Below are 14,347 nucleotides of genomic sequence, written 5' to 3'. Positions count from 1 at the left end.
GTACAAAACTCATTACAAAGCATCACTTCTTGGAGCCTGTAGCCAACACCAACCCCCAACATGCAGCAGGCAGCATGTTTCCCGAGAACGATTCAGGGGATGTTCACTCAGCCTCTCCAGTTCAAACAAAGTGTGTGATACTAACACACTGCAGTATCAATTCTAGGAAAGGTATAATACTTGATGGAGTGGTTCCATTTAGATTTAGTAAGTTTAACCCAGTTTCACATTATTTAATCAAGTTCCTATATTTTAAGAATTAAAAGTGGTCAATCAGGACAGAAACACAGTTTGCTCCAACAAGATAATTTGGATCTCCAGGAAGACACTTGTTTTGCCAGGTTTTAGGATCACCTACGAGAGAAAAAAAAGTTCATGTCATTTCTGGTTGGTTAAACTGCTATCTGTAATGCTTTGCAATCATGGGACAAACACTAACATATATATATTTAGATACAATTTTCCTCTTCTTCAGCATACTGCACTTGTACCAAAACTCTTAGTGCTATATATATACTTCATTGGAGACCCACTGGAATCTAATGATCCAAAAGCTGTTGCAGATTTCTCTTTTATTTTTTATGTTTTCAAGTTCGAGCCCTTTAAAAAATGAATAAAAGTTAGGGTGATCATGTGCCTGGGACAGTTCCAGTTTGCCCGAGTCCAAACACTTATTAAGAGTACCCTTCTTGGGCTTCCCTGGTGGCGCAGTGGTTGAGAGTCTGCCTGCCGATGCAGGGGACACAGGTTCGTGCCCCGGTCCGGGAAGATCCCACATGCCACGGAGCGGCTAGGCCCGTGAGCCATGGCCGCTGAGCCTGTGCGTCCAGAGCCTGTGCTCCACAATGGGAGAGGCCACAGCAGTGAGAGGCCCGCGTATCGCAAAAAAAAAAAAAGAGTACCCTTCTTTCACTTTCAAAAGTTTAGACTAGACAATAATTATGATTACCCCATTTGAGCTGAGTTTGGTAACACCTTTCTCACACTTGACAGACCAAATGAAACCCTGAACATTCTGCAGAATTCGGTTTAAGGAGCCTCCTCCCCTTTACAAAAAAAAAAAAAAAAAAATTCATTGAGACTGGGCCAGAGATTCTTAGCCCTGATCCTGCTGTACAACACATTCATGATGCTTCCAAAAGTCACTGAACTGAGTAAGACTGAAGCAGGGCCTGGGCTTTGGAGTTTTTAACCAGCTTTTAACCAGGTGATTTGAGATTTGCAGCTACAGCTAAGGAGCCCTGGCAGTGGACTCAACGTAAAGAAGGCTGGGACAGCCGTACATCTCGTGTCCATGGTAAGTGACAGTCAAAGCTGCTGCCTGTAAAGCAACAGTTCTCCACCAGGAGCAGTTCTGCCCCCTAGGGGACAATGTCTGGAGGCAATTTTGCTTGTCACAACTGGCATCTAGCGGGTGGAGGCCAGGGAGGCTACTAAACACCCCACAGGGCCAAGGCTGAGAAACCCTGCAGACTGTAAGCTGTCCGTTACCTAAGCGACGTCTGAGTCATGGTGGGCTCAGCAGTTTAAAACAGAGGGGTTTAACTTCACAGATACACGTGGGCTTATGCAATACTGCAGATAAATTGTTTAGGCAATGAGATAGTTATGACAACTCTTGGGAAAAACTTTAGGTTCAAAATTCTTCCCAATATACTAATAAATGCTTCTTGGAATTAAGTCAGTAGCTATCAAAATCTACCCTTGACTTTATAAAACAGAAATTTATAGTAGCAAAAGCATTCCAAAGCCACACAGAATTTACATAAAATTACATTTCTCTTCTAGGTGTACATACTCAAATTTAACACAGGAAAAAGTAAGTTGTTTCAATCTAACAAAATAACATGTTCTGTGGCACAAAACAAATTATATGAAGCATACAGATTTTTTTCATATATGGAAAAAAATCGCTTATAAAACAAGTAACGACAGATAGTTACTTTAAGGACCCTCAACCTATTTTGGGTTAGAGGACAATCACAGTCCACACTAAAACTTGACTTTCGGAATATGTTTTAAATGCAGTTTTATTAATGTTAATTCATTAGTTCAAACTAGGCTAATAAAATGTTTCTCAGTGGAGTTCCTGAAGAACTTTTCCCAGAAAATGGGGTACTTGTGAATAAATATATGTAATATTTTATGCTGGGTAATATTAAAATATGTTCTTTACACTGTAAAACTCTATTTCATACTGTACCAAACTAACACTGTATAATGCTCATCTGATTTATCAAAAATTCAGAAGAAATTTAAATTCTTTTTTTTCTACATCAGGTTCAATTAAAGTGTTCTATGCCATAAATATAGAAAGTTCTTGACTTTAGTCTAACTGACTTAGTCACCCAAGGAAGTGAGAATTGTGAAAATGCAATGGAAGCTTTGAAATTATAATCTCGACAGCAAAAAGCCATTTTAAAAGTGTATTACAGAAGTTATTTTGAATTTTACATGGAAAAACCATGGCCAAGTATGATCACAGTGTAGGGTCTTTTATCTTTCAAGTTTCTCTAATGTGTGTGCATCTACACACACACACCTACAAAGTACATATATATACTTTGTAGACTGAGAAATAGTAACCAAAAATACTATTACATAAAGGAATCAAATCATTTTAGTATAAAGACGAAAATGCATATATATGTAGGACAATATCAATTCTCCCACCTTATCTTAAAAATTTTGACAGAATAATTTTGTTGAACACCAAGAAACAGTCAACCTTTGGCCAAATCATCAATGTTTACAAGGCAGAAGCTTCTCTACCTTTCAGTTTTCATTTACAATATATGCACCACAAATAAACTCCAAAACACTGGTGATGCCTACAAGGCCACAGGAACAGAGGGAGGATCTGTGCACAGACAGCATGGGTAGCTCCGTCAGCCCAGGGGTCAATCAACGACAGTACCCAAAGCCCCCAAAGGACAGAGTGAAGACAGCATACCCGACGAGGAGTCGGATGATTTTAGAGCAAAAGACCAACCGTCAGGAGTCATGGACGCACAGTGTGGTAAGCGCAGCTCCACGGGCTTCAGGAACTTGAGGCCATGGGGCCCGCACATCACTAAGGGGCTCAGCAGGGTCTCACCTGGGGCGGGGGGAGAGAGGTTAGACAGCTGGCTTCCTTCTAGACCCACAGTTCTCCTCACCCTCCTAACCATATGCTTTAAAGCCAAAGAGGTTAGTTTTCTGTAGTAGCACTGACCAAGAAAAATGTAACAGGCGCCACAGATATAACTTAATATTTTCCAGTAGCCACATTAAAAAGGAACAGTTGAATTTTAATATTTTATATAACCCAATATATCCAAAACATTATTTCAACATGTGAGCAATATACTGAATCTTTGAAACTGGTGTGTATTTTACACTTCTAGCCCGTTTCAATTAAAATAGCCACAATTCAAGTGCTAAATAGCCACAACGTTGCTGGTGGCTACTTCATTCAATCACAGTATTCTTATGGTATAGGACATACTCAAACATTTTACAAATGTTACTTATATCTTTTAATGTTGTATTTGCTACAGACTTGGTTTAAGAGATTCACGCAGGAGGGCCAACATGTTAGTATTCTGGCAAAATGTATGAAAATGAGCTAAAATAATGTATTTAAGGAAGCAAAGCACTGCTAAAATATTCTAAAAGAAGTTGCAACATGGTTCATTATCAAATCATCCTGACAGATCTGGAAGACTGTGAAAAATAAGAGCATTCCTAGATTCCTGAAGCAGCTCAGAAACACACACCGCAACAGCCAATGGGGATGCTTCCTCCTCTGCGGCATGTTCACTTGTGCTAGGTCTGCGCGGTGAGGAAGACCTAACCCGAGAGCCTTACATTCCACCAGCAGGTGGCGGCACAGAGCAAGGCCTTTGGAGTGGGTGTTACCTAATCCATCTCTAGAGCTGCGAGGCAGGAACGACTCACAAGACAAATCTGGTGAGGTCGGCTAAGACTGGCTGGCAGGTACAGGAGTGCCCAATGACCCGTCCCCTACTGCCACCGTCACAGTGAAGGTAGCACAGGCTCCCCTCTCCACAGTGCTCATTTGAGAGGCCTTCCCTAGTAGAAGGAACTTGAGGGCAGCCAGGGTGGGGAGAGAATAGAGGTCTAGGGTATCCTGTCTACTGAGCACAATAAGCTTTGAAGAGCACACAGGGCAACTCGAGTTATTGAAACTAAGCAGGAAATCACACACTCACCTTTCTCCTTATCCAAAGGCGGGAGGATGCTGTTGTCTCGGCAGACCTTGAAATAGATTTCCTGCTCGACTCCCTCAGGTATGGCTCCTTGTGGGATAATTATACTAACGCCGGTCTCTATGGAGCTCAGCACCCCGCCGTTGCTGTTAAATACGCCGCGGGCGGTGGCCACCACAGTGTGACCATCCTCATCTTCATCCTCTTCTACAGCTGAGGGACTGAGAGTTCAGAAATGGCTAATGAGTACATTCCTAGTGACATACAGGAGCTTTCACTGCTAGTCTGGTCCGTGGTTTCATTCTATTTTTATCTCTCCATATAATCAAGCAGTTACTTACTTTAATAAGTTTTCAGTGACTGACAGACTTTACTCACAGGGATAACTACGCATATTCTTACTCGAGAAGTCAATGTCATTTTTAAAGGTAACTAGTCAAGTTACCTTCATTACTGATTTTTGCAATCAGAACATGCAAAGCCTGATACATTGCTCACCCAATATTTTACATCCATGAAATTGGTGTTTTAAAACTGATGGCACATCATGGTTTAATTGGTAGCATGTTTTTTCCTTCTTAGTGATACGTAAGACAGTGGTGCATCTCACAACTGATGGCATCTTAGACCTGATAAAATACACTAATTAGGCTCGCTCTCTCCTGAGGATTTCTGGTGTGCATACTATGGCCTTCCCTCCCCACTCCCTAAGCACAGACGCCCAATTCCGTGAGGTAATAAAGACTCTGGTGTGGGCAATCACTCATGGAGAGGAGATGGTCCATTCACGCGGTTCACACAAAGACGCCCGAGGCAGAGGGGATGTGGTACCAATTCTCCTTCAAAAGTGCAGGTTCTCAGGACTTCTTGAAGCAAAGTTTTGAGCCAGGACTAAAGGTGAGCAGAAAGATGGGCCAAGAAAATGAAAGTAAGTGCAGGGAGCTGCGGCTTCACTCCTCCGTGGCCAGAGCGGTGGGCATGGGCACCGCGGGGCCCCTGTGAGGGGGCCTGCTCCTCCACATCCCCTGGCTGTCCTGTCCTTCCGCTCGGGAGGCAGCCTGCAGGTGGCCCGCGAGTACTTTCTGCGTCAGTGGCTTAGGGAGGTTTCTGCGTGGCCAGCACGGGTCTGGTCGGTCACTGTGCAGATGAGGGAAGGGGTGTAGGGAGCGTGGCTCCAGGCAGGCTGGCTTCATCTCATTTGCTCAGCCATCTGACCAAAACTATTAAGAAAGCTCTTTTTTAAACAACCATTTTGAGGTTATTACATCTTTACTTCTTTTCAAACTCACTGCTGAATAAACAGTGGATGAAGAATACAGATACTCTATTATTTTGGGGATATTCTCCAAACGTGCCTCCCCAGCTGGAGGTCAGAGGTCATGGGAAGCCAGGGCTGGTTAGGAGTCTGGCTCTGAGGTCAGAAGTCAGACCAGTGGCTGGGTCTAGGCTCCCTGAGCACGGCTGTGTGACCCTGAGTGAAATACAGTGCCTCTCAGCCTAGGTTCTTACACAATGGAGATAATGAGCACCAGCTTTAGTGCCTCTTGCAGAACCTTTAATTAGTCATTCCAACATTTTGGACAACACCATTCAGCTTAAAGTTTGAGTTGAAATCATCAGTCAGGTTCCCAAAACTACACCCAACTCATGTGAGAGACATCACCAGGCCAAGAAAAAGGCAAAAATCTTACCTCACAGGCACAGCTTTAGGCCCTGTGCTGATACTGTTTACTTGATATTTAGGCTTATTATCTGCGTGGACAGAGAACGTCTCAACTCCACTGTCAAACTCCGGAGGCTGCGTGGAACCGTGTGCTTTCACCAGAGTTTTCGGAGAAGTGGGGGCTTTGGAAGACAAGTCAGGTTTATGTGCAGTTTCACTCGTCAGTAGATTGTGACTGAATTTAGGACTTTCAAACTTGCGTTCAAATGGCCGCGCAGAACTTGTATATGGTTTTGGTGTGAATCGATTGTATGCTGGAGTGATCGTTTTCTGAGTCTGTTCGGCCCCGTTAGCTGGGGCTTTATCTGGGAAACTTTTCTGGGGATAGAAAGCAGACTGGGCAGCATCTTCTCGGTTGGCTGGTCTGTAAGCTGCTGGCTTATTCTGAGATGGAGGTGGGTCTGGTTTGGACACTAAAGAGCTCTGAAAATCCAATGACATGGAATTACCTGAAAAACACACACATATAAGTACTTCAAAAACTTCCTGAAAACAGATACTGAATTACTATGTTGTACATCAAAACTAATACTATAAGTCAACTATACTTCAATAAGAAAAACAATGAAGTACATTCGGTGGCTTGAACAAAAAAAGAATTACAAACCCATCTCTAACTGACTGTAATGGTTTGTGAGATGGAAAAGATGTTATAATGGGTCAAGAATAAAATCTATCCAGATAAGTAATTCATTCATGAAAGTATCAACAAGTGATAATCTGTGGGAGACCGTGGTGACCATGTTAAACTAAGTTTTTAGGAATAAATCTTGAAACAACTTTTCATCCATACAGAAAACAAAAACCAAAACGCCCTTCCTGACACAAGTTCTAACAGTCATCTGATGTCCCTCTCATCTTAACCTGTCCTGGTGTCAGAGTCAATGACTGGGTCTGGGTCAGCAGTCTGAGGACAATCTTGACCCCTGGTGGCCGTGTGTGATGCTGAGGGGCCAGGAGGTAGCAGGGACACCTGGGACAGTGTTCATGTACCTGCTGCCTGGAGTCAGGGTCATGTGGCTGGGAGTCCTGGCCTCCAGAGACTGGCACCAGAGTGACCCCGCTCCAGTGTCCACAATAAATTAGAAACAGAATGACAAAACTGGCCATGTTAAAAAAAAAAAAATCAGTACTACAAAACTCACCATAATTAAAGTTAAAAAAGAAAAGTCACAGATTGGCAGAAGCTATGTACAACATGTATAACTGATTTAAAAAAAAATTAGGATCCAAAACCTATGAAGAATACCTATACATCCATAAGAAAGAATCAACCAATAGGAAAATAGGCAAAGACCTGAACAAGCAAAAACACAAGTGAAGACTAGACTAACCAGTAATCATACAATAAGATACTCAACGTCACTATTAATAAAGAAAATGCAAAACAAAAACAAAAAACATCATTTCACATCCATTAAATTGGCAAAACTTACAAGTTTGGTAATGCCAAGCACTGGCAAAGATGTGGAATAACAGAAATTTCCATGTACAGATCTTCCTCGACTTCCCAGGGGAGGTTCAAAGTCAAAAATGTGCTTAATACACAGGACCTACCAGAACATCGTAGCTCAGCCCAGTCTCCCTGAACGTGCTCAGAATACTCTCACTAGCCTACAGTTGGGGCAAGATCATCTAACACGAAATATTATAATAAAGTGTTAAATATCTCATGTGATCTATTGAATACTGTCCTGTAAGTAAAAAACAGACTGGCTCTCTGGGTCCAGGACAGTTCAGAGTGTGTCAGTTATTCACCCCCGTGATGCAGCGTATGACTGGGGGCTCTTCTCACAGCAGCTGCCCAGCTTCACGAGAGATTGTATTGCTTATTGCTAACCTGAGAAAAGATCGAAATTCGAAGTAGTTTCTAGTGAATGTTTATCGCTTCTGCACCACGTAAAGTCAAACCGTCATAAGTCAGGGACCCTCTGTACCGCTGGTGGCAGTGCAACACAGCACCAACTGAATTCTATGAAATAATTAAGGAAAAAATCATATCAGTGCTATACAAACTCTTCCAGAAATGAGAGAAAGAGGGAACACATCCCAGCTCTCTTTCATGAAACTAGCACAACTGTGATACCAAAACCAGACAAGGACATTATAAGGAAATTATAAACCAAAGCTCCTTGTGAACACACTAAGATAACTTATTATAGAAACAGAATGAAGGAGACAAATCTTAGGATCATCTTAGTGCGTTTGGCCCCCTGTATCTGCAGATGCACAGCCCATGGACACAGAGGGTCGACTGTACTACACCAGTTACACAGGGGACTTGTGTATCCGCAGATTTCAGTGTGCATGGTGGGATGGGGGTGAAGTGGTGGTGGTGGGGGGTCCTGGAATCAGTCCCCCGCAGATGCTGAGGGACAATGTACATACAAGAAGAAAACAGTTGACAAAATGCTTTCAGCAAACTAGGACTAGAAGGGAACATTCTAAACATAATAAAAGGCACCTACAAAAAACCCTACAGCTAACATTGTAACGGTGAAACATTCAATCCTTTCTCCCCACAATGGGGAACTAACAAAAGATGTCTGCCACCATCACTTCAACTCATTTTACTATGGTGTCTCAGCCAGTGCAAAAATGGCATAAGGTTTGGAGAGTAAAAATTTAAACTTTATCTGCAGACATGATAGTGTGTAAAGAAAATCCTAACATAAAGTAATATCAAATTATACCCCTGGGATTGGACTCCTACATAAATACAGAGGAGCACTGTTTCTAGTAGCAAAACATCACCAGGAGATGGGTGAACTGTGGTGTATCCTTTGAAAGCACCAAATGAGAAGAGAGATATTGGGAGGGTGGAGACAACAGTCCCTTCCAGGACGTCTAATGGCTGTGGAGCTGGGAAGGTGGCATGAGGCAGTGGCACTTGCTGGAAGGCAAAGGGAAGGATTATGGGGAAGGGGAGAGGAAGATGAAGGAAGCAGAACAGGGGGGAGAGGAGCTGGGCCAGTGGCCCGGGAAGAGAGACAGTTACTGCTCAGAGATGTGAAGGAGAAGACGTGGGTGCACACGCAGGGACGCCACCCTGAGGTGAGCGCTCTGGAGCTGATGGGATCTATCTCGATGAGCCTCCGCCACAGAACACAAATGCAAAGACAGGTGCTCAGGGACACGTATTATGTGAAACTCTACAGCCGCCCTATATCCACGTGAGAAGACAGACATCACCATAATTTTTACAAACCACCATTCAAACATTTAGTTTTGGGTGTACTGGTAAACAAAAACAACTTTCAGCAATTAAGCTATGTTAAGGAGGCAGATTAAAATCTATTTAGCTAAAAGGCTTGTCCGATATAACTCATTATCATAAAAAGGAAGAAATTCTTTTAACAAAACCCCTTATTTTTCGCTGTTCTCAGCCCAGAGGTTTCGAGCACATACTTTTCATCTTCTAAGTGTGAGTCTATTACAGTGGTCCTGCCAACTCCTGAGCCGCCTACCTTCGCCGAGTGTCCCCTTGGTGTGTGAGTGGAGGCTGAGGGTGGTGCTAGGGCCGGGCTGGGCGGCCTGGCTGTACTGGGCAGGCGGCGGCGGAGGGGGTGGTGTGGCCTGCAGTGGGTCATAGCGCTTCTCCCCAAACGGCCTGTCCACAGCTTCAGCCTCAGCAGACTTCCCCCTGTGGAAAAATGAGGAAATGCCAACGCCTGCAGATGGATCCACATTTACAAAGCAAGTTCCCATTCTTCTAAGTATCCCTGAGTTTTTTTTTTTTAATTGAGAATTTCACAATTTACCCTTATGAGTATGGGTACTCTACCAAAATACACAAACGAGTTCAACCAGTCATCAGCACAAGAGATGTAAAGACAGCACAGGTATTTTAAGAATATTAGTAAAATATCCAAAAGATGGCAACCAAAAGGCAGATGAAATTCGGGGTATATTTGTACTATTCAACACTGTGGTCTACAAAAAATAGTAATGGCTGGTAGGTTTAATGAAGTCTTCTAAATATTCTGAAAAATATTTATTGGCCCAAATCCTCATTAGATTCCCTTCTGGTATAGTGCCTAAGAAGGCATGAAGCGCCAGCTTCTGGCGCAGGCTAGGCACCACAGAAGGTGATGTCACGGGCCAGGGGCTGACAAGCCCTTAGTCAAGGGCTGACAAGAAATGCTATCAGCTTCTTGGCCATACGGCCTCTGTCACAGCTATTCAAACTCTGCCCCAAAGCAGCCAAAAACAGCTTGTAAATGAAAGGGTACTGCTGTGTTCTGGACAGTTTTTTTACTTCAAAATTTGCCCTGGATTTACCAGATCCATTTTTTGTTTAGCAATTGCTACAGTAGCAAATACTGCTTGATTTTTAAGGCTCATTTAAATCAAATTGTGAACGCATGCTTATTTTTTCAGATTGCCAATTGTTAATATAGAACACGTAAAATCCACACAAAAGAAATCTTTTAAACAGGACCCATAGTTGCAACACTGCCCTCTAAGCTCTGCAGAGCCAAGCTGCACCAGCTTTACGTGCACACGCAGTCACACAGACACTTGGAATGTACTTTCACAGAAGACTACTGTCGCAGAGTCTAGTCATGATCAGCTTTAAAGCTGCGCCGTTATCTCATTTTGGGTGTTTGGACTAAGCACTGAAGACGACGTTAACACCTGCGAGTGCACGTAATGCCAGTGCCACGGCGAGGGACCCTCACGTCACAGCCTCACACCAGTGCCCCGTCTTACCACATGACGCTCCTTTCCAAGTAGTCAGAGCTAGTATAAGAGCCAAGAAATCTAGGTGATGGCAAAGCAAATGCAACAGAAAAAGAAAACGATCAATCTAAGTTTGCAGCAAACAGAACTCAAATGTCATTTTAAAACATCAACCAAAAAACACACATCCGCCATTTCAGCATACTTCAGTCTATAAAAGAAACCATCAAAAAAAAAAAGACAAAACAAGAAACCATCACTGGCTCTCATTTAGCTCGGGACACCAGGAGCCGGTGGAGACGTGGAACGCAGCTAGGCCCCGCCTGCCCACCCTCCACACATGGGGCTCTGGTGGGCAGCAGTGTGGCTAAGCTTCACTCCTTGGCCCACTGCCCACTCCTGGTGCTGCACAAAGAAATGAAATAAAGCAGCGGGTTCTAAAGAAGTGGGGGTGAGTGCTCTGTTGAAAGAAAGGGGGCTGGGCACAGAAGTCCAGAGTGAAACCACAGAAGTGATGCGGCACCACAGCTAGCACGGTAAGGACACATGATCAACACGTGCTCCTTCAGAGCCTGACGCTGAGCCCCGAGGTGGGCAGAGCTGCCATGCTGACTCCCTTGGTCTCTACCTCTCTCATCTAATTACGCCACATGCACACAAAACCACCTAACGCCAATCTTATGCTTAATTCTTGTAAGCTGAAAAACACCAACATGTATCTTGAGACCTGGAAGTCTCACGGTAGGCTGCATCTTCAGAGGTAGATATTCCAGTGACAGAAATCCCATTAGATGCCCTGAAGGAGACAACTCAATCTCTGAGCTGCAGCACGTGCACAGACCCAGATGGAGCCTGCTCTTCTAGCCCTGGGTTGGAATCCTGGCAACTCCTAACTTGCTTTGGAGGTGATGTCAAGGCTGCTGTCTCCTCACCTCTCCCAGCATCAAAGTGGCTCAACAGATTGTAAGACTGGGTGACAGCTGCCTGCTTCTGGGGCACTTATCCTGTGCTATCAAAGACTTCTCCCTGCTCTAATTCCCACCATTTTTAAGGTTTGCTTTTAAGTGGAACAAAAGCATGTATTATCTGGAAGACGGTAACTTTGTTATTTCTATATTTTACTTTAGAGGATAAGGCCTGTAGGCAATCTATTGATGACAAACAGTAAATAGTTTTGAAATGTAAGACAAAGAGGGTCCCATATTTTAAACTATTTTCCAATTATTAAAGTTGTATTAATTGGGCAAAAGAGTAAAACAGAATTAGAAAGGGAAGGTATAGAAACAACTTCCTGCTGAGTCATCTAAAGGACACTCGAGTCTCCTTTCCAACTCACTAACCATTAAAAACCTATATGGGAGGGCTTCTCTGGTGGTGCAGTGGTTAAGAATCCGCCTGCCAATGCAGGGGACATGGGTTCGAGCCCTGGTCCGGGAAGATCCCACATGCGGCGGAGCAACTAAGCCTGTGCGCCACAATGACTGAGCCTGTGCTCTAGAGCCCACGAGCCACAACCACTGAAGCCCACGCACCTGGAGCCCATGCTCTGCAACAAGACCGCAATGAGAAGCCCACCCACCACAACAAAGAGTAGCCCCCACTCGCCACAAATAAAGAAAGCCCTCGTGCAGCAAGGAAGACCCAACGCAGCCAAAAATAATTTTTTTAAAAAACCTTATTATATGGGAAAATGCAGCATTACTTTCATACACAAAGGAAGGAAAGGCATCCTAGTATCCATCTCAAGTTAGACTTTCTCACCCCATAACACTACCAACAGTAAACAGTAATATCAAACCGAGTCTGCAGTGAATCTACAGAGACAGACGTGATCTCTTTCTCATGGGACCTCTGCCCAGCAAACACTGGTTCCGTGGACGTGAGAAGGAGCGCGCCGGGGCCTGTGCTGAGCCTTGGTCACTCCACATGGAATGACTGAGCCCCTCCACCGCCAAGTGCTCGGCAGTGTTCTAGACCATGTCTGAAAGCTATACGTCAGAGATATATTATTGAGTCTTCTCTCTAGAGAACAAGATTCACACAAAACCAAAAATGCCTTGTCATCTGATTACCTAGCAAAACTTTTACTTTTTAGACCTAAACGTATCCTGTTAAGGCTGTATTCTATTTACCAAGTATGTAAAGGGGTAAATAAAATCTCTCTTTAAACTGGACTCCCTTCTGAGAGGAATGAATATGTTTAAACGGCTTCAGTAAAAGTGGTGACACCCTTCCATCTCATGGAAGGTGAGCTCCTCAGGCTCCACGCCCGGCTCGTCCTGGTCTGGACTCTCTCCAGTTGCACTGGGCACCCCTCTAGGCTTGTGTTAGGGGAGGCTCACAACACTCGTGCAAGACTGTCTGCTTCAAACAGAGCCTGCACTGCACCACTCACAGTTCGCAGCTGTGTTTCTCATAAACTGCTTTCCTCCGTAGACAGAGATTTAAATAGATAACAGTGGAAAAGGTTTTCAATCTTCACTTTAAATGATGTCTTAGAAGGCAAGTGGTAATTAAAAGTAGGTTTTTAGGGACTTCCCTGGTGGCACAGTGGTTAAGAATCCACCTGCCAATGCAGGGGACACAGGTCCGAGCCCTGGTCCGGGAAGATCCCACAAGCCACGGAGCAACTAAGCCCGTGCACCACAACTACTGAGCCTGTGCTCTAGACCCTGCAATCCACAGCTACTGAGCCCGCGCACCTAGAGCCCGTGCTCTGCAACAAGAGAAGCCACCGCAATGAGAAGCCGGCGCACCGCAACGAAGAGTAGCCCCCACTCGCCGCAACTAGAGAGAGCTCGCGCGCAGCAACGATGACCCAATACAGCCATAAATAAATAAATTAATTTTTTTAAAAAGTAGGCTTTTAATATTAGAGGTTTTAAAGTATATTCTAAAAGAATTTTCACTGATCAGCAAGTAACAAATGATATGTTCAGACAGTCCGAAGCATCTAATTCAGTAAAGATCTTCATGCTTTTAAACTTAGGCACAAAAGTGATTTGTGGTTGCTTTTTAATGTCTCATCTTGGCTATGCAGAACTACAGTCCTAGTTATTCACTCAAACACTAATGCAGGTATCCCCAGGGAGATTATCTAGATGGGCCCTTCTCAAGAGGACTTAACAGCTTCCCTGAGCTCCGAGGCCACTAGGCATTTCCCTTCCTGCCCTGCAGACTTAGGACTTGCTCAGCCCGGCCCCACAACTGTGTAAACAAATCCCTTGTAATAAATCCACATCTATTTCCATTCTTGTGGGCCTGTTCTGCTCAAGTATGAACCCACCTGTGCCTGTGTGGGTTTATATTCCACTCTCAGAACCAAATTCACCATCAGTCAGGGTTCAACCAGCGGCAGAACCAGAATGGGATACGAACTCATGCAGGCACATGTGGGTTTGTAGTTTGTACCCCAACAAAACACACAAGAAAGAAAAACAAAAAACCCAGTAGACAAGCAAACAGAAGGGAGCAGCACAGACAGGAAAAAGACAGCAGGAACTTGGGGCTCAGTCCTAGCTCTGCCCCTGTCACGGCCCCTCGCTGGAGCTTGGGTTCCTCATGTTTACAGCTGGGCCAGAAATCTCTAAAGCCCCCTCAAGCTCAAACAATAATAAAAGACAAGTTTTTTCTTGCCTTGGAAAAAAAATTTTAAAAACTCTTTAGTATCGTCCCTCAATGTCACTCCCCAACATAACCCTACTTTTTTTTTTTTTTTTTGCGGTACGTG

General features: G+C 44.1%; 1 protein-coding gene across 12 annotated transcripts in view; it reads right to left on the bottom strand.

Annotated features, from left to right (window-relative positions):
* Positions 1–217: 217 nt before the first annotated feature.
* TJP1 (tight junction protein 1) overlaps positions 218–14,347 on the bottom strand; it is a gene marked incomplete at its 5' end in the record, with an annotated part of 251,470 nt that continues 237,340 nt past the window's right edge. For 4 of the 12 annotated variants that reach the window (XM_079698946.1, XM_079698949.1, XM_079698953.1 and 1 more), the window contains 5 exons: positions 219–354; positions 2,954–3,097; positions 4,215–4,432; positions 5,903–6,383; positions 9,402–9,577. In XM_079698946.1, coding sequence (XP_079555072.1) covers positions 260–354; positions 2,954–3,097; positions 4,215–4,432; positions 5,903–6,383; positions 9,402–9,577 — 1,114 coding nt within the window. In that variant the 3' untranslated portion in view covers positions 219–259. Of the gene's footprint in view, positions 355–2,953; positions 3,098–4,214; positions 4,433–5,902; positions 6,384–9,401; positions 9,578–10,647; positions 10,699–14,347 lie in introns of all 12 variants that reach the window. The other 8 variants (XM_079698950.1, XM_079698944.1, XM_079698951.1 and 5 more) reach the window with 3 other exon arrangements.

This window comes from Hyperoodon ampullatus, assembly GCF_949752795.1.
Source record: "Hyperoodon ampullatus genome assembly, chromosome: 3".
NCBI classification, from domain to species: Eukaryota; Metazoa; Chordata; class Mammalia; order Artiodactyla; family Ziphiidae; genus Hyperoodon; species Hyperoodon ampullatus.
This window is presented reverse-complemented; position numbering and strand designations above follow the sequence as displayed.